This window comes from Helicoverpa armigera, chromosome 2 (assembly GCF_030705265.1).
Source record: "Helicoverpa armigera isolate CAAS_96S chromosome 2, ASM3070526v1, whole genome shotgun sequence".
Classification (NCBI taxonomy): domain Eukaryota; kingdom Metazoa; phylum Arthropoda; class Insecta; order Lepidoptera; family Noctuidae; genus Helicoverpa; species Helicoverpa armigera.
Window position 1 is genome coordinate 11188914 of NC_087121.1, and position 23912 is coordinate 11212825.

Below are 23912 nucleotides of genomic sequence, written 5' to 3' on the forward strand. Positions count from 1 at the left end.
CATCCCTTCATCAATTTGACTTAAACGTTAATTTATGAGTTTCATTATTTCCGTCTTATTTTGGTCGACATTATGCGAAGCAATATAATTTTTTTAAATTCCCCACACATTTTGTTTCCATTATTATACTAAATTATAGGTCTTTTTACATTCTTAGTCCACACATTTATTTATTGTCCGCGTACCCCGAGCTAGAAAATATGTAAGGAGTATTTAATTCATCTTAGATATTTCTCTTCATTTATTTCTTAGATACTGTCAATGTCAATTTGAAAAGCCGTATGAGAAAATAATGATAAACTGTAAAATGTAATAATAAAAAGCTTTGAATGTTGTTTCATTTTTTTGAAACGCTACCTGACTCCTTAAAACATTTTCTCCGTGAAGAACTAGACATTTTCGTAAACGACTGTACCCATAACAAAAACCGATAAGAACACGTCATGCTCGGACGACGTCACTGTCACACGAATGAAAGTTGTATATTTACAAGCCGACGCACACATAGGGCCGCGCGCAAATCTGAGTTGAACTATCTATACCACCATTTAGACTTTTATTATATCGACTGTAATAATGGCGTCCTCGGCCGATTTCGGCCACGGCGGCTGATCTCGTTTAAGGAGATCAGCCAGCTGCGCAGGACATTATTATAGTGCACGAGCATTTATCAGTACAGATAACAACACAATCATTCAAAAATCACTCTTACACACATCATCATAAGGCACACATTTTCCCCAACTCACCTGCATGAGTGATAGCAGCGATACTCGGGTCATATATCTCGTCATCAATAGCGACGACGGCATCATCACTCAAAACTCAACCTTACACACTTTATCTTAAGACACATTTTCCCACAACACACTTGCATTAGTGATAGTATAAACTTCATCACTCAAAAACCACTCTTAAATACCTTACCCCAAGGTAATTTTTCCCCCAACTCACCTGCATGAGTAATAGCAGCGATGCTAGGGTCATATATCTCGTCATCAACAGCGACGACAGCATACTCTCCCGTGGTGAGGAGATCACGACGCTGCAGTACCTTCATGAAGTCAACCAGCGCTATGTGCTCACCCAGGAACACGTATACTGTGGACAAGAAGCACAAAATTAGGGAAAATTGCACCAAAGTTGATTACGTAATGGGTCGTTTAAAAAGGCAACTTTGTTCACTATGAAGTTCGGAGTCACATGAAAACTACTTCTTGTCTTTTCTTTAGAAAAAAAAGTTGGCTCAAACTACTTGAATGCCGCAAATTAGAGAACAATAGAATATCCGCTTGAATATCTATCTTGGATCGCCGCAACGGCATAAACGGGGTTAAGTGTTTATAATAATATTTTCAGCAACCGAACTTGTTAGTGAAAAGGACAAGCGTTATTTTGCGTGAGAAAAAATGCAATTAAACAATGGATGCTATTCAGATAGGATATGGTAAAGTAACTATTGGTTAAACTTTAATAAACACCAAACCAGTGGCAAAATTCTCGTCTAACTTTACCGTTCTAACATTGGTTACTATATAAACTTCACTACAATTAAAATGAACGAACAAAACACTTTATAACAAACTCATGGAGTCAAATGGCTAACTTCAGAGGCAAGTGAGAGTGCTAAAGTTATCCAACAAGAACCCTGTTTTGATATCTATAGAATCTGTGCTTTGGTATACATATTACATTATTAAAGCTACCTACATAATACAATTTATTTTCCAAAAAAAAATGTAACATAATTTATGTATTACCTTCATAAGGCTGTAAATGCGTGTAAAACATAATAACATCTGAAATAAATAGGAGGAAAAACGAAATGACGGATTACTTTGAAATTGAGTAATCAGCGAATGTATTTATTAAGGTTTCGTTATTTATAACTCAACGAATAGGTATGTCATATTATAAAAATAAAATAACAAAAAAATCGAAGAAAATTACCTGATACAGACGACTAGGACTTTTTTCAGTCCTTAAAACGTAGAGCTATAATCTGTAGTATAAAATAATAAGTATAATTTTTTTCAGATAATCTCAAGAGATTTTTGGTTTAAAAAAATTACAATAATTAACAAATCATGAATACTTAATCTTTTTTTTTCAGCCTAATATTTTAGATTCCATTGAACACGGGTGAAACCACAAGAAGCCACAAGTCTTTTATAAAAGCCGCAAGCTATTTTCTTATGCAATTCCCAGTAATTTGAATTTGGTTTAATTAAATGCATAAATAAAATAACACGTAAAGAAATTATGAAAGGAAATGTAGTCGAATCATGCCTAGACCATATATATATTAGAGCACCTTCAGCACAAATTAATTCCGCGGTCATACGTCAAAAAATATCGGATCACTTTCTCGTGTCTGCCGCAGTGCAGTGGAACCGCGCCACACAAAATAGCGTGCGAGCTGGCAACAGCGCATCGCGCGGACGCGGGCCATCAGCTGACGATCGGAGCGGGAGAAATATGCCTACCGCGAGTTGTCGCCGTGTTCTTGATAATAAGTTGGTTCGAGAGCGATTATTGAGTACTGACTTTAAAGCATTGCTGTCTATCGAATGTCCAATTGAATTATATAACTCGCTTAAGCAGCTATTTATTGAGATCTACAATGATTGCTATAAAACTGTAAACGTTAGTGTAAGCTCTAGAAATAAAAGTTGGGTTACGGATTATTTAAAAGATTTAATAAAGGAGAGAGATAGACTGTTCAAGGTTTGGTGCAATGACCCAAAGAATATGATAAAAAGATTAGAATATACCAAATATAGAAACAAATGTTTTAAAACCATAACTAAATGTAGCAACGAATACGATAAACAAAGTATTATTAATTGTAACAAAAATATTAAAAAGATATGGGATAGAATAAATATATTATTAGGAAATAGCAAGCAATCTCTAGATACTGTGATATTATCTAATATGCAAGCGCAGGGAAATACGAAAGATATAGCGGATGGGTTTGCAACTACATTTGATGAGGAAATCCAACAAATTAAACATATATGTGACGAGAAATGGTTAAGTAGACAGAGTTACGTACAAAAACCTGACAAAAATATGAGGTGGCAACCAGTGACTCAAAATAACGTTGCCAAAATTATCAAAAACATGGACGCTAACAAATCACCTGGAAGCGACCTCATACGTATGTCAGATTTAAAAATAATAGTTAACGAAATAAGTCCTGTCATAGCGAAGTTAATTAATTTATCCGTAGAAAAACACACATTTCCAAAAAAATTGAAAGAAGCAATAATACGTCCTATATATAAAAAAGGCAACCGCAAGACATACTCTAACTATAGACCGATAGCAATTTTATCCAGTATTGACAAAATTATAGAAAAATGCATAATAAATCAACTTGGCACCTACTTACGCACACATAACATAATAAATAAATCACAACACGGTTTCCAAAAAGCAAAGAGTACTAATACACTACTGTCTAAATTTACCAACGAAATTAACAACTACTTAAATGACAAAAAGTTTATAGTCGCAATATTTTTTGATTACAAAAAAGCGTTTGACACCTTAGAAACAGACACCTTAATAACATCTTTAGAAGAGTGTGGTGTGGAGAAGCCTCTGAAGGAATGGTTCAGAGACTACCTCACATCACGCTCTTACCGGGTCAAGATAGGCGACACGTTGAGCGATGAAAAAATGGTCCGTTGCGGGGTACCGCAGGGCTCAGGAAGTGGTCCCGTATGCTACTTAATGCATGTAAACAGTCTATGTAATGTGCTAAAGCACTGCTCGGCGCATATGTTCGCGGACGACCTCTGCGCCTTGCGAGCCGGCACGGACCTCGCTGAAACGTGTCGCCTAGTACAGCAAGACGTGGACGCCGTAGTTAAATGGTCTCATGATAATGGCATAGTATTAAATACGGATAAAACGCAATATATCATCATTCATTCACCATACTTACCACTAAAGGAAAATCCTCTGCCACTATACACTCATACTTTTGATTGCATTCATGGTAACCTTGTCAATTGTAGCTGTAAACCTATCCAGAGAGTTAATTGCGTAACTTATCTAGGAGTTAAAGTAGACGAGCATTTCTCTTGGAAAGAGCATATAGATTTCTTGTGCAATAAACTTAAAACCATACTAAGTAAATTTTACCACCTAAGTTATCGAGTTCCTACTAGTACTCTAAAAATACTGTACTCATGTATGGTAGAATCTATAATAGACTATGCTCTTGATTGCTATGGACTTACATTCAAATCTTACATAGAAAAAATAGAAAATATACAAGTAAGGTTCCTAAAACTCTTGGTGGATAAAAAAACTAAAAATAAATATAAAACAGATTATTATAAACTATATAAACTTTGCAAGGTATTACCGGTAAGCATTAAACATAAGTACCTAATCGCAACTAATAACCATGGTAATCAGGAGCATAATTCATCATTATTAATAAATGTATCTAACAAATACAACACCCGAACGATGTCGTCTGGTAAATATGTAGTACCCAGAGTCAATAACGTTTATGGTGACCGAACGCTAGAAAAGCGTGTCCCATACGTACTCAATAGCTTACCAGACGACATCAGGGACGAAAAAAAGAAAAATAAATTTAAGCATAATCTAAAAAAATACCTTCTGAGTACACTGCCTTAACGTTTTATTGTATTAAATATCCTACTAACTACTACTAATACTGCACCTACCGACTACTTTTCTTACTTAAGCTATATCTATACTAATTTTACTATATAATTTTCGACTTTCATACTTACGTACTTAATATTATAACCTTCTAATACTACTTATATACATAACATTATATAATACCTACAAATATATTATATTTAGAAATAATAAATAAAATTATCAACATAGTACTAATACTACATGTAATTAATTTTAAACTTAATAGCTATAGTAAATACCAATGTACCTAAGTCAATAGTTTTAAAAGTCTAATCCAACAGACAAACTGTTGTATACAGTTTTGTTGGACATTTTGTACCTTTTAAAATATATTATGTACCTTGTAAGCAATAATAAATAATAAATAATAATAAGTAAAAGTGGGTCACACATACAACGCTAGTTCAATGAAATACTAAACTGACATACAAGCCTGCTTCCCGCCACCGCTTGCAATTTAATCAGGGTGCAAACTCATTGCGAACTACAATATCCAAGAAGTTTGTACAGTCAACTTCAGGTCAGTGGTAACAGTTTTATAGGAAAATCGTACTTATTACTATTGAGTTAAGGTGCATGACAGTTACCACCAATGTGCAGTTTACTGTACTCTTATAACATAGAGTTCGTCTCATTATTGAGGTGGTAAACTTTGTCTATGGTCTCACTTTGTTGGGGCAAATTGGGTGCGATGACTTAATAAAAGTAATTTTGTCTATGGTGTCATTTTGTTGGGGAAAATTGTGGGTACGATTGCTCAGGGAAAAAAGTGCAACAATACAGTGAGTTAGTAATTAGTTCCTTAACTATAGCTACATTAATTTTAAATGAATATAATATAAATTCTTATTTCTTGAGCATATTCTGGCAGCGCAGTTGTAAAAGTGGTACTTTTTAAAGAAAACTTGGATAAAATATAAATATGGAAACGTTATTTAAAAATTAATTAATCTTCAATATCTCATCCATATTTATTTGTATAACGTTAACATAATATGTACATTGTACAGGTAAAATTATTTGAAGGAAAACAACAAGTAAAAACCTGGAAGTGACTTAGACTAAAAGTCTGAAATGCCATCTCAGTACGAAAAAAAACGACATCTACCAAAGCCTTTGCAATATGACACACAGAATATTTTTATAAGAGAACAACCAATAAAATACTCCTTTTATTTCTCTCTTCAGTACTTTCCTAGAAAAAGAAAATTGCGTTTGAACAAGCGAACATCTCACATACTTGTAATACACACCGAGTTATATAAAGTGGGTAGTAACTTGTTTTAATTCTTCACACATTTAGTAGGAAACGGATGTTAACTTGAATAAAAGTACTCGCAATTCGTATACTGCAGATTTTTGGTCGGCCAACAGTTTTTTCGGGCTCATAAATCAGTGTGGAAATGTATGATAGTATGCACATAACAACGATCAGGTATTTGGCCGGTACCATACTAAAAACATTGATAGAATTTACAACTAAAACAAACCGACTGTTTAATCTGCAGTATGCAAGTAGTCTAATACAACACAAAAATGCTTTGTTTATTTAGTTTATATTTGTAACTCAGCTAGCCGGATAACCTTGCAAAAATATCTATGAAAAATATGCCAAACAATTTTGACCTTAAACTAGTAGTGGAACTAGTTTTTTCTAGTTATTCAGCGCATATTTCGAAGTTCATATACGAAATTGTATTCAACTGAATTCAACATTTTATGAAACAAATATCATAGCCAATTATATTTTTTGGATTTTTGAGCCAGTTTGGAGTTATTCAAGCTTCAAATATTTGTGTACTGTATTTAAATATTCAGTTCCATTTTGAAGTGAAAAACCAATCAATACGAACTCCACTTATAGTATACAGATATATACTTATAGACATATTAGTTATAGTAGTAGTCTCTTTTGGATGTAGTTATGCAAAATGGATCCAATCCACAGAAATGTTTTATTCTTGAGTTACTATTATACTTTCATTAATATTCACCACTCCCAGACATAAAAAGTCACAAACCACCAATATACCTATCATGAATGAAAAACCAATCCCTTATTGATATGAATTAATTACGACCGGTTCATATTTACGCCTTCCATTCTGACCTTGCACTTGAATTCAGCCTATCGGAGCCATGACACGCGTTTATAAACTTAAATAAAACGTAGGTCACGGTTATATGAAAGTTATAAATGCAGAAGGGTCATTTATCATCTTAATTCAGCCTTTTATCATTGCAGGAATGTCAGATCTTGATGCTGAATTGAAATTACAAAATGAGGTGTACATATGTATGTAGGCACGGCAGGGCCAAGGCCTGCTGCGGGATTGTTCGAAAGAGTTACCGCGGCCCTGGTACATAAAAGGCTTACTACGGAACACGACGGTTTTTAGTCAGTAAGAGCCTGAAACTCATTCACCGCTGCTAACCCACAGCGGGAGCGGTCATTTGATGATTTTTGTGGTCGTTAAAAAAAGGGATACATGGGCAGAGGCAGAAAAAGCTCTTTAATACTTTTATTAGCAACCTTCCTTAGAACAGATTAGCAGAAACGTTAAAAGTAGCTGAAGTTGTACTCTAATTGAAAAGATGGAATAGAATAGATAATAGAATAAATGTAGCTAAATCTTTTCGCAACGTAGATAAACTTTGAATATTCCAAGAACAGGTTGCAAATACTGGGTTCTACCATGATAAATTAGTAGTATACCTTTATAAATTCTTGTTAAAGATATAATTTATATAACTAGAGTATATTTAAATTTTTATATCGTGTGTTTATATGCATTGTTTATTGAAGAATAATAAACCTTGGTTAATATTTCAAGTCTTGTCATAAATTCACCTTCTACCAGTACTTTCTTACCACACGACAACTTGTGGGGAGAATTTTCGACAACCCAATAATTTCGCCGCCGCAATAATTTAAACTTATTTCAATTTACAAAGCAAACAGCATTTATCATTCACTCGACAGTTTCGTTCAATTAAATTTTACTGACCTTTGCACAGCATCACTTCGAGATGTTTTAATCTGAAGACTGAACTTGAAAAATTCAATTTGGGTGTTGAAAGAAATTATATTTAATCAAGTTCGTAAACATAACTGTTTAATAAATATTTTTAATAGTTCAGAATTTTTCGAAGGACCTTTTGAGATTTCAGTACCAAACAAGTAGAAGTGGCAAAGATTTAATTGAAATAAATTGAAGTTAAACAAGTCTTAGTTAGTAATAGTCTAACGGCCAATTTCTTCATCAAAAGTTAAAGTTAAAGTAATGTCTAAAGGTAAAGTAACGGTCAAATTCGTTTTTTCAAGGCTAAAGTGACAGCAAAATTCATAGAAAAATTGAATTTAACCGTTACTTTTACTTTAGACATTACTTTGACTTTTACTTTGGCTTTAACTTTTGATGAAGAAACTGGCTGTTAGTCAGGCAATAGGGGTAGTAATATTTTGTTCTAGATATCACTGTCACGTAATCATGAACCCAAATAAACATCAAACGAAAATCGGTCACCAGATTTGAACAGAGCTTTCAAGCACCCTTCGACCTTTACTCAAAAGCGTTGGTCAAAGAGGCCTGAAGTTTGATGAAGAGCCCCCGAGGACTGAAACAAGGATTCCTGACTGATATCACAGGCTAAATACTGAGATCACAGGGTTTGTAAATCAGAGGGTTGTAAATAGGTCAATTATAATAGGTACTGATTTTCTTAGGGTAAGTAGTTATTATTGTATGAGATGTAATTTCTGGCAATTGTTTAGTGGTACTTTTTATATAAAACAAGGTTCTGTCTAGGGACACACTTCCGTCACCGCATAGAAAGTACAAAGAGTTACATCCGTAGTTACATACTTTCACCTTGTATAGTATTTAAGTACATCTAAAGTGATCTACTTTTTAAAAATAACTTTCTTTACCTATTAGAACAACAAAAAATACTATTTTATTGCTGCTAAATGTATGGAGATCATAACGTCCGGTTGATTATTTCGGTTGGATTATAAAATAATTATTGAGTAAAGCCTGTAAGAGTAAAACCCATCTATGTTCCTCCAATTCTCTTTTGAGTTCGACTTTTTTCTGACGTATGATCTCCGAATGATGTATGAATGTCTGACATTGTGTATGACATTTCACCAACTCGTAAAATAAATCATAATAATAATACCGGTTGCGAAAGGCTTCGCGGTATAATGACATATTTCATCAGATGGTATTCAGAATCATAAATTACGGTTGGTTAAATCTCGCACCTTTGTTACATCAGTCAGTCTCAGTTCAGTCAGTCTCAAGTCGTAAAAGCGAACAGTCGCGTACTGGCAACCAAAAAATATTTTTCTACCCTCATTTCTAATTATGGTTATTAAGAAGTGTGTTAGATGCAAAAAAAATGTTACCAAGAAGGTGCCCGGGCTGGAGTGCAGTAGGTGTGACAAAATTGTGCATGCTGATTCCGTGTGTTCAAAGCTATCAAATAAGCAGCTGAACACCCTCAAAAATTCGCCTGGTATAGAATGGAGTTGCGAAGAGTGTCTTAAAAATCTCTCACGTAGGTCTTCCTTCTTAATCCCTGAAGAGGACGACGATGAAAACGAGCACGAAGATCCTAAAGGTACGGAGATGGCTCCAGTAGTCGATGCTAACAAGCTGGTTCAGGACATCAGTCGTGAAGTAAAGAAGGCTTTCCGCGAGGAAATTAGAAGTCTCGAGGACTCGCTAGAATTCTTCAGTGATCAACTGTCATCTATGGAGCAGGCTATTAAAAAGCAAGACAGCAAAATCAAGGATCTTGAAAACAAAAATTATGACCTGCAAAATAAAAACAAGAACCTAGAGTTACGCATTACCGTCTTGGAGCAAGGGTTCCAAGAAGTTGAGCAGCAGTCCCTCGCAACAGCGTTGGAAGTCGCCGGGTTACCCGAAATACCCACTAAGGACATAGAGAAGGTTATGGATACCGTGGCCGACAAATTGAAGGTGGCTGATCGAGAAATACTTTCAACACGCCGACTACCAGGAAGTAAGGATAAACCAGGGTCCATCCTCGTTGAACTTAAGTCGAAGTCGCTCCAGCAACAATGGATAGGTGCTAGCAAGGACCACTGTATTACAGTGGGTCAAATAGTGCCGAACGTCCCGAAGGAAAAAGCTGATGACCGCGTCTACATAAGGGAGGCCCTCACCAAGTATCAAAAAACACTATTATATAATGCGAAAACCCAATTGTTAAATAAATCCTGTCAATATGTATGGTGCAAGAATGGCAAAGTGTTTGCTAGGAAGCTCAGTAATAGCAAAATTTATTATATCCGTACACTGCAGGATATTAAACAAGTAGAAAAAATATGTTCAACTCAACCCGAAAAACAAACAGATGGGTCAACTTCGTTGTAAAGTCTTCATAGCTTTCTCAGTCTCTCAGGTAGCACTTTTATTTAATATTTTATTTTGCTGTCTTATATTCTAAGTAAGTAAGATATAATTATGGATATAGAAGTACAAGAAATCTTCAATTGCAACTCCACTAATCACTTTTTCAAACAAATAACTCCAAAAACCAGTATAAAGTTATCATGCATACATTTTAATATCAGATCGCTCATTAAAAACTTTACGAAGTTACAACAAACCATTCATACATGTAATTATCCACTAGACCTTATCATTTTAACAGAAGTGGGTATCACAGACAAAATTGTTAACTTGTATAATTTACCTGGCTATAAATTGTACTCGCAATTGCGACCAAGCCGAAAAGGCGGCGGAATTATCATGTATGTTCGGAATCATATTAAATATACACTAATCGAACAAATAAAAACTAAGACATTTGAAAACCTTACAGGATACATAAAAATAGATTCACTTAACGCAGTTGTCTCTGCAATTTATAGGCCACCGTCTACCAATAAAAATGTATTTGTTTCTGAGCTAGCTAATCATATGACTAGGTTTGATTTAAAACAAAACTTGCTCCTTATTGGTGATATGAACATTAATCTGAAAGAAAGTTCGACATACAAAGATTCATATTTAAGAACACTAAGCGAACATGGATTGATGTGTGGAATAACAGATTACACTAGAATTGAAACTAAAAAGGATTTAATCACTAAGTCTTGTATTGACCACATATTTGCACGTTTTCCCACACTCCAACCGTTCGCAGCGGTGCTCGATGTCGTACTGGCCGACCATCGGGGCATTATCTTTACCTGCAGTGACGAGTCGTTTCGAGATACCAAGTGTATACAGGCTGTTTTAAATAAATCTATTAATTACGATATTTTTTGCAAGGAACTTCGAAATGTTGACTGGACTAAAACTGCTAGTATGAATTCCCCTAACGATATTCTAAGTTTTATTTATGAAGCGTTTGATAAAGCAGAAAAGTCTGCAAGTATTAATAAAGTAAGAAAATTGAATAGCAGATACTCGAAGCGTTTTACTATACCTTGGATTGATAATAATATCACCCGGCTTTGTGATAAAAGAGACAAATTATATAGTGATTGGAAAAATAATTTACAAAATTCAAATATTAAATTAGAATATAATAAAATTAGAAATAAAATTCATAAAATATTAGAAAATAGAAGAAACAATTATTATATGCAATATATTAATGATAATTTTAAAAATGTAAAAAAAATGTACACTATCCTAAATCAAATGCTAGGGAGAGTGACCTTGTCACTTGATACGGCTATTCTTAGAGCTTTTGATGCACAAGGGGTCACTACTAAAACCATTGCTGACAACTTTGCAAATTGTTTTGACAGAGCGGTCAAAGACATCGTTCCTAGGTGTAGTATTAAAATTACAGATCCTGAAGCAACACGTATGCCCTTGGATTCTAGTATGCTGTTTAAAAAAGCCTCGGCTAGTAGCGTTCATAATGTCATTAAACAACTCAACTCAAGAAAAGCTCCAGGCCCAGACAATATTAAAGTTTCGGATATTAAAATGATAGGTGATTATATATCGAAACCCATTGCTGACTTAATTAATCGAAGCATTGAAACTGGTTTATATCCAGATGACCTTAAGCTAGGCTGCATAAGGCCAATCCACAAAAAGGGCAAGAAAAACGATTATTCAAACTATCGTCCAATAACACTGCTCTCATCTATTGATAAAATAGTTGAAAAGTATGTTTGTGAACAAATTCATGCATTTTACAGGCAACACAACGTAATTAACCGATACCAATTCGGTTTCCAGGCCGGCAAAAGCACGACGAACCTCTTGTCAGAGTTCACCGATGAAGTTAATAAGCATCTAAATGAAAAAAAATATGTTCTTGCTCTTTTTATTGACTTCTCACGTGCTTTTGATACACTCATTCATAATCAGCTGGTTACTAAATTGGATGACTGCGGAGTACGCGGTCCATTACTCAATTGGTGTAAAAATTATTTAAAAAATAGAACGTTCTCTGTAAAAATTAATAACACTAGTAGTGAACGCAAAGCTGTAACTGAAGGAACAGCTCAGGGCTCAGTATTAGGGCCTTTGCACTTCTTATCATATGTAAATGATATGAGTAATTGCATCACAAACAGTACATGCTTTCAGTTTGCGGATGACACTTGCCTTGTTATTGCTGATAGAAATCCTCAATTAGCTTGCGAACGCTTACAACACGACCTGGATGCTCTGACAAGGTGGTGTCATGATGCTGGCTTAGTACTTAATGCAAGCAAAACGAAATTATTGGTTATCAGATCTCCCTATATTAAAAAACTGTCCTTACAGAGCCTAATAGCCCATGACCATGATTGCTTGCATACAGTTAATGTGACCAACTGTAACTGTCCTCAAATAGATGCTGTCAGTAAACAAACTTATTTGGGAGTAATTATAGACGATAAGTTTAACTGGAGTTATCACATAGAACGTGTTTGCGATAAACTTCGTCAATTTCTTGCTATTATGACCATTCTCAAAAACCGCATACCCTTCAAAGTGAAGTTAATGCTTTACTATGCGTTGGCGGAATCGTATATCCAGTATGGCCTTAGTAGCTATGGTCGTACTTATAAAACATATCTTGACAGTATTTACAAAATTCAAATTCAAATTCTAAAAACACTAGTATCACCCAAAATTAAAAATAAATTTTACGATAACATAAATGGCCTTTTTAAACATTGTAATGTTTTACCAGTTAACACACAATTCAAGTTTTTATTATTAAAAGAACAATTTTTCAATACAAAATTAAGAAACAAAATTGAACATCCTGTATGCACTCGGGCAATTTCTGAGAATAGGCTCCTTACACAGCGCGCCAACAACACCTATGGCGAACGAACTACCGCTTATATTGTACCCAGACTTATTAATAACTTACCCTCAGAAATAAAAAATAATATTACGCCAAAGAACATAAAATGTAAACTCAAGCAATATTACTTAAGTATTATTTAGGAATGTGTTTGTTTACGCAAAGACCGTTTATCTTAAATTGTTTATATTGTTAGCGACATTAACGTAGTATATATTTGTAAAACCTCATTTTATAAACCTTCGCTTTTGAGATGGATTCATGATAGCACAAGTTTAAACCTTAGTGGTTTTTGGTTGCTATTTTAAATGTATAATCATGTATTTATTGTAAATATGATAAATAAAAAAAAAAAAACATACATATATCATTTATTTAAAGCGAAATTATATTCGCGAGTCGTGCGTATTTCACACTCCAAAATTTTGGTGCTTCAATTTTTTCTACACGACTACACATAAAAGGAATGTGTTGTTGTACGAACATGGTTAGAAGCACGCGCCTTTTTAATGACTAGGCTAATTTAACTTCAAAATAATTTTGTAATTACTTCAACGTTAAGTACTCTGAAATTGTAAAATAATATTAATAAATCAACAGCCAAAAGACTAATGGCGGGATTCCACAACCGTTTTCTAGAAAAAATTCTGCGCGTCAACGCGAATCCATGTGCTAGCGCTCAAAGGTTGCTACTGCAGGAAAATTTTAAAAATGTATGCACTTAATTTGTTACTGTTTGCTGGAGCAAGTAAATAAAACAGCGTAGTGCATGTCACAGTACCGCCCACCGGTAGAATCTCGCCATCATTTTGATAAAATCTTGCTTAGCTAGCAGAATCATCACCTGCCTTGCCTTTTCTTATCTATGTTGGGGTCGGCTTCCAGTCTAGCAGCAGCTGAGTACCAGTGCTTTACAGGTCAAATGTCAGTGACAAATGACAGTGAGCTAGTACAATATGTATTTAAAATACAAAAAAAAAATGAAACCAACCTCTGGTCTTATCATAGGTCTGATCCACAATCCTCTCCATGTCAGATATGTGTTTGGGAATATAGTCGGCGAAGCGATGCTCAGCTGTTATCACCATATCGTTTGACTGCGCCAGTTCCTGAGAACAAATACCACATACGTATGAATAATAATTGAATTGGCGAATATCGTTGTTCTTAGAATTGAGTTCATAGTGCTCTATTTGATTGTTTACCAAAACTTCATTGCGCTAGGCATGCAATAAAGGCAAATTTTCGTGTATCACCGTTGATAGAAGCGTCAAATCCTTCGAGTTATTAACAAACCAGTTGTTTCCCACTGCTCCCCCTGATACTTCTGGGAACTATTTCTTGGGCAGGGATAGAAAGTAGCCTTCATATAGGTATGTTATACTAACGTATAAGCTGTATTACTGGCAAGTTTCATAAAAATCTATTCGGTATTTTTTGCGTGATAACACATAAAAAAATTCTCATATAGGTACCTCTGTAATATTAATATGCATAAATTGTTTAGTGTATCTTTCTACATAATATTTTACAGCCATTGCTCTAATCATACTTTCGTACTACTGAACTAGGTATATCTCGCTTTAGGCGTTACTGCAGCGCCATTGAGACAAACATGACTTAAGAAATGGGTTAATGGCATTCATTAATGAGCAACGGCCTGAAAAACGACTCTGTAGTAAAATTTTACTGTTTATTGTTTAGCTAACACGTGCCTACTACCCAACGTCTTCCGCGTAAGCTTTTTAAGCCTAAGAACAACGGTAATATAAACGTCAGTTTTCTTAAAACAACGGTTTACTATAAATTACGTTCAATTTTCAAAGTAAACAGTTGTTTAAAGAAAAAACGGATGTTCATGTTGTCGGCGATGTCGATGTTGTCGGTGCCTGACATTCAAAAGTATTAATCATATCTTAAAATCGGGTTTGTTAATTTGCTTGAATGCGCAATATAGTCTCAAAAACTATTGTCCTGATTTAGATAGCCGATTGATCGGGATTTGATTTATATCCGAGTGCTCGATTAACTAATTGCCTTGTTTTATCCCGAAGCTTTGATTGTTTTTTTACTCAATACTCAAAACGCAAAACAAGCATTATTGCTTGTCAGTTTGTTAAAAATAAAACTCCTTGCAACTTAAAAGTCTATTTATACCACCTCGGTGTGTTGATGTTAAGTAGAAGGGGTAAAGTTATTTTTGTTTGTAGGACCTAATTAAAGCTTCAAGTAACTTTAAATAGAGCCGTTGAATGGTTAATGGTAGCAAAGATTACACCATCATCCAGTTTTCTTAGACTTGATGTCCTAATTATTTTTTACCGTAAACTATATAAGAACAGTAACATGTCAGGGTAGGTTTTATGTTAACTTCTATTGTCTTCCATGTATATCTCTCGATGTGTATATAATCAGAATTATTTTCGTCCCCTTATAATAATATTGATATTTCTTTTGGAACCTTTTTGATTTTAATGTCAATTTTTGAAAATTGCAAAGCATTCTTACGTTATTATTCAACAACTTTCCTGTTGCCATCATTTCCTAAAAAGAGCGCCTGAAAACACCTAAATTATGTATCAGGTTCCTTTGAATTTATACTATCTTTTTTTTCAATAAATTGTATAATTTACATGGTATAGGTATTCAATTTTAAAATTAATTATGTCTGGGGACAATTATGAACATATGTCAATTTATGGGTTTAAAATAATAACAGTATAATTTAAGCGCGTTTTAAAGAGTCATATAACTTTGAATTGGCCTGTCTGTAACTCTCTCCGTGTGTAATCTGTAATATTTTATAGCCCGCCGAAGCATCAATAACGAATTATTAGGACGAATGGCGAAACATTTAAATCATGAATTTTAATGAATGTAACCGTTCAGTCGGTAATTAAATGATGTTCTATTTTGCAGTCGGACAGGCAATCATTTAATATTTTACGCATATTACAATGATAGGCATAATACATTCTGCTATTCATTGAGTAATTATTTAGAACACAATTTATAATTTAACTAGTTAGAACTATTTTCAACCGGCTGTGTTTACCCTTATAAAACGTAGCTACAGAGTATACTTTAAATAAGACATGAAAGAGCGATGTAATTTTTTTTAAGAGGGTAACTCAAAAAGAGCAAAAACATAATTTAACATTGATAGTTTGCTTAAACTAAAAGATTGAAGTAAGAACGTGTCTTTGACACACTTTCAAAGTTAAAAACTTTTGAACGAATTTCAAGATAAATGCGACCCTGGGGATTGTCTGTGGAAGTATAGGCTTTTGAAGGTACCTAAAATTTGTTCAGGTAGGACATAAAAGAGAGACAAGAATCTAGTATAACTGAAATACCTATGTAAAAAATCCTGGAATAAAACTAATATTACTATAGTTTTCAATCATATTAAAACTGTGTAAAGCTCTAAAGGAAATATTAATAGTATGGAACTTGGATCACAAAGGTATCCAAATATTTTAATAAGTAATATCTTATGAAAATTGTTTCCAGGGAAGAAAATACCTTACTACCAATAAGTCGCTTTATATAAAACTATTTAGGTATTCGTGTTGCTAAGGGACAACTTCACGTAACCGGATAGGTTGTTAATTTAAACCGGCTGTTAACTACGGGATATAATATATATTACATCCAATATTGTATCACTTGTCATACATTTCACCCTATTCTATTATGTCCCGAACTATAAATATCTTTTCAAAATGTATGACGAGCGATAAAATATTATATCTCAGGATGTCATATATATTATGTTATTATTTCCCATAGTGAAAAGCTGGCTTTAGTTATTTATCGAAGACACAACCTGTTCAGTCTTAGTATGTCAGATGAAAATTCTTTGTTTAGGTAATTTAATATTTCCATAATTCGCCTCTGTATATAAAGTACCAAATTGTACCAGTCTTACGGGAGGTAAACAAAGTTCAACTTGGTGTAATTTGGAGACAGAATAAATTTAATTTAAGAAAATTTTCAGATTTTACCAACTACCCCAATTTTGTTCCAAGTAGGTAAGTAAGGTTAGAAAGTAATTTATTTTTATATTATGAAGCTGAAATATCTGTTTGCTAAAACGTTAAATTTTCTGAAAATACTGGTAAGATTTGAAAATTCGACAGATTAGATAGGCCATTTATCAAAGAAAACTATAGGCTATTTTTTATTCGCAAACTAATTCCTGTGGGTCGCCAGTGATACCGGTGGTGAAACATTCGTCTATCATACTCGGGTAAATACAAATATTAAACAAACTTAATAGCTATTCCAGACGCAAAATTATTGTTTGTCATTCGGTCTTCAATTCAAAATTTAAATAAATCGTGTTTATAAAACTAATACACCAACTACAAATATACATTAGTAAAATTATATAAAAAATTTAACGTCTACTTTAAGTAATTTACTGTAAAATCCATAATTTTTCCTTTTTAAGTCTTGAAAAAATATCGAGGCCATTCAGGTAGAAATTCGCTTTCGTATTTAATTTATTGGATATTACGTTTCATTTACTTCACTGATTACGAAGAGATCTATAGGTTCTCAAGTCCGAGGGTGATTTCAGTCATTCAACTTCCATCAAAACGATCGTTTTGTTTTCATGTGAATATTAGACAATCACGTGTATAAAGTCCAGACAATGACATACCTCTATAAGTGATCACATGAGTTTTTTTTTTTAAACGACGTCAAAAATCATCAAATGACCCCTCCCGCTGTGGGTTAGTACGGTGAGAGAGTGTCAGGCTCTTACTGACTAAAAACCGTCGTGTTCCGTCATAGGCCTTTTTGTATCAGGGCCGCAGTATCTCTTTCGAACAACCCGCAGCCCCGGCAGGCCTTGGCCCTACTGAGCCCCGCTGAGGGATCACATGTGTAGAGTTTCAGACAGTTACAGACACTACTAAGAGAAGACCACGTTTTAGACATCGTTTAGACAATATATAAAAAGAAGTTTAAACTCACTTTAATAGCATCCATTTGCTGTCCCGCAGCAGTTAGTTCATCTCCAGCCACGATAGCGAACTTGGTCCATCCAAATGCCTTCAGCAGCGCAATAACTGACTTGCTGGCTTTATATGCTGCTGGTAACGTCCTGGCGAAGGTGGCTCCCAGTCCTGAACCCTTCTCGAAGGAGCCGTGAGCACCTGCGCATTTCTGGTGACAAAAGATTTTTTTTTATTGGGAAGTCAAACTCAAAGTTGTTTATCAAATTAGGCTATAAATCAGCACTTTTCGAACGTCAAAAACAAAAGACAGCCCCCAAAACGCCCGCCCTTCACCACTTCCTATGTGTTTTTGCTGGGAAGTGGCGCAACAAACTCCCCAGCAACACATATCTGTCTGTAAGGTTTGAAGAACAACAAAAAAAAATTATATCATTATCACATGATAACCATTATATAAAATTAAGAAAGAAAAAAAAACAAACTTAACACAATTAGGCTACAAAGAGGAAGAGGTAGGAAGAGGATCAATTGTATATTATAACTATGTGTTACAACTATGTACATTTATAATGTAGAAAAGTTAAATTATATAATCCATTGAAACACGTATAATATGTGGTCTTAAAAATTCGGCTTGAATACAGATGAGTGCCTTGGGCATAGAAATATAGTGGTATAACAAAAGGAATTTTATATACATAATTCTTAACATATCATTTGTGTAATCTTTATTTCATATAATTATTTCATTTGTAATTCAAAGGAAATAAAACGTGATGTATTTTCTCTTAAGGATTAATATTAAATTCCCTGCTTTGATATTTAATTAGTTTATATTCAAATTATTAATTAATTTAAAATTAGGTTCTTTAAAAAGTTTAACTAGTTTGTTTTAATTATTGACCAATTCAAAGAATTTCGATATTTTTGGTTATTTCTTTGACAAGATTATTTGTCGATATTTTTCACCTTGCTTACGCTTTAAACCTTTTTCGCCTTGAACGACCTCTCAAAGTTAATACTATCTAATTGGATTTTATTGAATACTTGTAATAATAATTTATCTTAATAGATTCAATACGTGAGTCAAGTGATCTAACCTTTACAAGTCTTCATTTTATTAAGATCAGCTTCATTACGTTTTAATAATTTTGAGATTTTTAAACTCTCGCGATTTGTACACATATTTATGAAGAATCGGGACTAATCTACCTGTAATCACGGTCGGTGGAATTCGGCAGAAACGTCGGGAAAATAAAAATATATTGTACCTTTGTATAGTATCGCGTTTAAGTCCAAGTTTGTTAATAGATTCTGATTTTTTTTTTTCTGAAATGAAATGTTTTTGTGTTTCACCATTTTCGCTGTATGACTATCTCCTTACAGACATTTAAAAAATTAAAATATTCTTCGCATAACTGATGTCTTGATGTTAAAAGTGAGAGTAAACAATCGTTGACTTTATGAAGGACGATCTCAAAGTGCAAAATTGTGTTCAAGTCATAAAAAAATAACAATCGCCAACAACTTGACTTTGTTGTTATTTATATTTTAAGTTAAAGCTTAAGAGTACCTGCACACTGCAGACCAAACAGTCGTCCCACAGTCAGCTCTGATATTTTTTTTTAAGAAGCCAGTAAGTCTGACACCAGTCTTACCAAGGGGTATTGGGTTGGGGAGATAGGCAGTCGCTCCTTGTAAAGCACTGGTACTCAGCTGCATCCGGTAAGACTGGAAGCCGACCCCAACATAGTTGGGAAAAGGCTCGGGAGATGATGAGGATTTTTTAAGAAATCCTTCCAATTAAAGTTGTCCAGTCGGTCTGATACCGGCTAAATACTTTATCTTTGTGATCTGAGTACTACCATTAATTTCCATACCAATTTTTGAGCCCGAACAATCTGTCAGCCGACTAAAAGTTTGCAGCGTGCAGAAGCGCTATGGGTACCTTGGCCGCTCAAAGCATTTAAGCCTACACCGTAGCAATATTCGTAGCAACGCCTACGGCGTAGACGGTTTGCGTAGCAGTGCCTACGACGTAGACAATTAAGCAAAAGGTTCATTCACTTCTTAAGCTAACACCCTCTTAGAAAAGGGATGTTTTTCATATTTAATTGTTCTTGGAACTTTTAAAATGGAAATATAATCCTTCAAATCCTTCGTTTGAATGGGTAAACATATTAACGAATATCATAGGCAGGGCAAACAATTTTTTTCTCTTACGAGCCTTAATAAATTGTAGACCAGATATTTTTAGCCGGAATTTCACAGGTGATTTGCGTCTTCGTACTTCCGTAACTTGTAAGACGTTCTAAGAAATTATTAAAGCGTCTTACAAAGTGATTTCACGTATGTTAATGTATCGTAAGTTAACAAGTGTAAAGGCGGCCTTATGTAACATCAGCTTAAGCCATCTGTTTCTCTTTCCACCGAAGTCTACTCAATACTCGCTTTACCCACTACACATATCGTATGATCTCAATCGATGCATAAACGCTGCAGTATCCGAAACGGTAATTATATATCGATTTTCCAAATTGGCCAGTTTCGCTCGAAATGGATATTGTTTCCTAAGTATACATCATAACCACTATGATTTTAAGCTCCATACGTTTGATTTTGATGTCGGTAAATACGTTCATCCCAGGAATCGAACCTAGGACCCCCCGGTTATTGCAATCACTTAACTATATTAATATAACAAAAAATAAAATATAACTATATAATACTGAAACGATACTCAATTTTAAGGACTGCTCAAACTTCATTCTATCTCTGTTACAGTCTCATTTTCTGTAAACTTCTAAGTAGAACTTAAAATTCAGTATCTAGTTATCGCAAGGGCGACTTCTGTGCTTGATGTCTCCGGTTCGATTCCCGGCTTGGGCCGAAATCGTTTTGTGGGTTTTATAAACTTTCACAAAGCAGCCCGTAGTCTGAATGTTGGTGATTGATTCACCTGTGCATCGTAGAGTACGTTAATGTTGATCCTGCGCCTAATCTTAAGCCTTTGAGCCATTACTAACCTGAACCATGAACAAACTAAAATAACTCACATGAGATATAAGAGGCAGGTTCCAGGCCGCAGCTAGCTTGGCTTCCGTGTGGCACGTGCCATCAGGTCCGAAGAACGCCACCACGCCCAGATCACGCATCTGAGTCATCACCCTGAAACAAATGAAGAGCTGGTGAAGAAGACTTAAACATATTTACTACTGGCTGTTCTCTAAGATCATACCCACATCTAAAATTTCAGGAAATCCTTACAAGTCGTTTGAATCGATAGACGTCCAATTCTGAACAAAGCCTCCTCCAACATGTTACATCACTAGTAACTAATTAACTACAAAATGTAACACCACTAGTTACACCGCCATATTGTCACTGACTCATTGTCTTTGAGGTACATCTATTTAATTAATGTTATTATTGTATGTGAAATAAACCTAGTCCTGTTGAATATATCAAGACTCATTATAAACACTACAGATCACTACAACTTAGCTCAGTCTTCAGCAACCAGCATCTATTTGGAAAAATCGTGCATCCATCTAATGAGCGCTTATATGCCAAACAAACAAACTCTTCAGCTTTCTAATGTTAGTATTATCTTAAGCAACTTTTGTAATCGTTTATAAAAAAACCTATTAATTCCTTCTCAATAATAGGCATGGCTGCTTTGAAATGAATCGCCTCAGATTAACACGACCTTTCTGATAATGAATCTTGATACTTTAGGAGCCCTTCACAACAAATTACATTCCTGTTAATACATTTACAATTCTATTAATAAAGCCTCATTACACAATTAATTAGGGAAACTCTTGAAGGAAAAGCAAGCAAATATTCTCGAGGATATTGTGAAAACACACCAAAATTTCATTTCTTGCTGATAGAAATTGTTCTATGATCGACTTGTAAGAGTACAGATTTTCTTTAAAAAAAATGTTTGCTAATGGTGCGAGTACTCTTACATTCATCATCATCATCATCAGCCTATCGCAGTCTACTGCTGGACATAGGCCTCTCCAAGCGCACGCCTACAAACTCTTACATTGCCGCGGTAAAATTGTTACACAACTAATTTTCAACGTCAATATACATCAATATGAGGGAACATATTTTGGATCATTATTATGAGAAACACGCATCTACCTATCTGATTTAAAAGCTGCAAACTCGGCAAACGTGTCGAACAAAAAGAACGGAAAGTGGCTTACGTGACGTAACGCCCACGTAGAAGGCACTTATAGAATTTCTTTATATAAAATCTTGCTCAAATTGACCAAATCTGAACTTAGTACTCTACGAATAATACTAGTCGTCTTCTGACTACCCGTAATAACTGCCAGAGATGTTCAAATGACAGCCAAGACCTACAGTTTATCGTGCTTTTAAAACGTTACATGTCTATATTTAATATTTCACCTCTTAAATACACACAAGGACAGATAAAGCTAAATATAAACCACAGCTTTTACCAATAGCTTGAAGGCCAAACTGTTGCATCCTAAACTAGGTCAAAAGCTACACAACCAATATTGGTCCAGATTTAATAGCATCCTGTACATCTATATACAGCCCGTTTATTTGTTTGTTGAGCCGCTTTATACTCAATATTCGACCAAAACTAAAGTAGGACAACCTGGAATGCCTAGGTAATAAAACTGACCGGGAGTGGGTCACGTCGAAAGGTTCAGTCCATTTAAAAAATCTTTTAATTTAATTTACACATCTTGTAATATGCTTTTTATACTTCTTCTGCACATACTGTCTACATCTCTATATTCTAACTCTCGTACTATGGGTCTGCTGGAAGAGATTGCATTACAAATAAGCAGGACCTTTGTACTATTTTATGTTTTTAATTCTTCTGTCATGTGTTTACCGTGTAAATAAAAATAAGAACTTCATCTCCGCTAAAAACTAATTATCACAGTCATTAAGCTAGCAAAAAATACTACAATTTAACAGAAATTGGCACTTTTAAGCAATTAAAAAAACTACTTGATTAAATTCGCTTTTAATTTCGACTTTCTTTTGAATCGCTTTGTTCGTCAGCACTGATTAATCGAGACCAATGAAGAAACCGTAAAAATCATTTAAAATAAATCGTTTTTCTACGATGCAAAAAAAACTGTATTTTTGGTATATACAGGAAATCATCTAAATTACCCCTCCTGCTGCGTCTTACATCATAAAATAATTTGTCGATGTCATCTTTCCCCAAATAATCCCTTTGATGAAATATTTCCCTATTAAGAACTGTCCAAATTAATTTCCGAAGTTATTTGTTGGGAACTGTAAAATTCGAAGGGAAGCCTTTTCTATGTATGAATTGCAAACTGGGTCAAGTATTGATTGAAACCAAATTAATAATAACCTCAAATTATTTTCCCTGTAATTGAGAATTTGTGCAAAGAGCAATTTGAATTTAATACCACTATGGATACTGGCAGTTTCACCCGCGTCTCGTGAGAACTACTGCCCATACTTGGACAAAATCATCATCTCTTGAGCCTTTTTTACTTCGAATTATGTTGGGTTCGACTTCCAGTCTCAGCGGATGCAGCTGACTACCAGTATTTAACAAGGAATTCAAATCAAATCACTGCCTCACTGACCCCCTTAACCCATTACCCTGGCATCTCAATACCTCTAGGTTAGACTGGTTGTCAGACTTACTGATAATCCGGGGCTGCAGGATTGTTTGAAAGAGTTACCGCGGCCCTGGTACATAAAAGGCCTATGACGGAACACGACGGTTTTCAGTCAGTAAGAGTCTGACACTCCCTCACCGCTGCTAACCCACAGCGGGAGGGGTCATTTGATGATTTTTGACGTCGTTAAAAAAAAGAAAAAAAATACTGTTAATCTCTTTTGATTCTATGTATTTCTAAGGTTCGTTAATAATGATAATATTGTAGTAATTATATTTGACGA

The 23912-nt window shown here is 34.5% G+C and overlaps 1 protein-coding gene across 1 annotated transcript in view; it reads right to left on the minus strand.

Annotated features, from left to right (window-relative positions):
- Positions 1-23912, minus strand: part of LOC110379299 (guanylate cyclase 32E) — a 102204-nt gene that overhangs the window by 57324 nt on the left and 20968 nt on the right. Inside the window, exons 3-6 of the mRNA XM_064039866.1 lie at positions 21026-21137; positions 17986-18177; positions 13991-14108; positions 955-1101 (exon numbers count right to left, since the gene is read on the minus strand). Coding sequence (XP_063895936.1) covers positions 955-1101; positions 13991-14108; positions 17986-18177; positions 21026-21137 — 569 coding nt within the window. The remainder of the gene's footprint in view (positions 1-954; positions 1102-13990; positions 14109-17985; positions 18178-21025; positions 21138-23912) is intronic.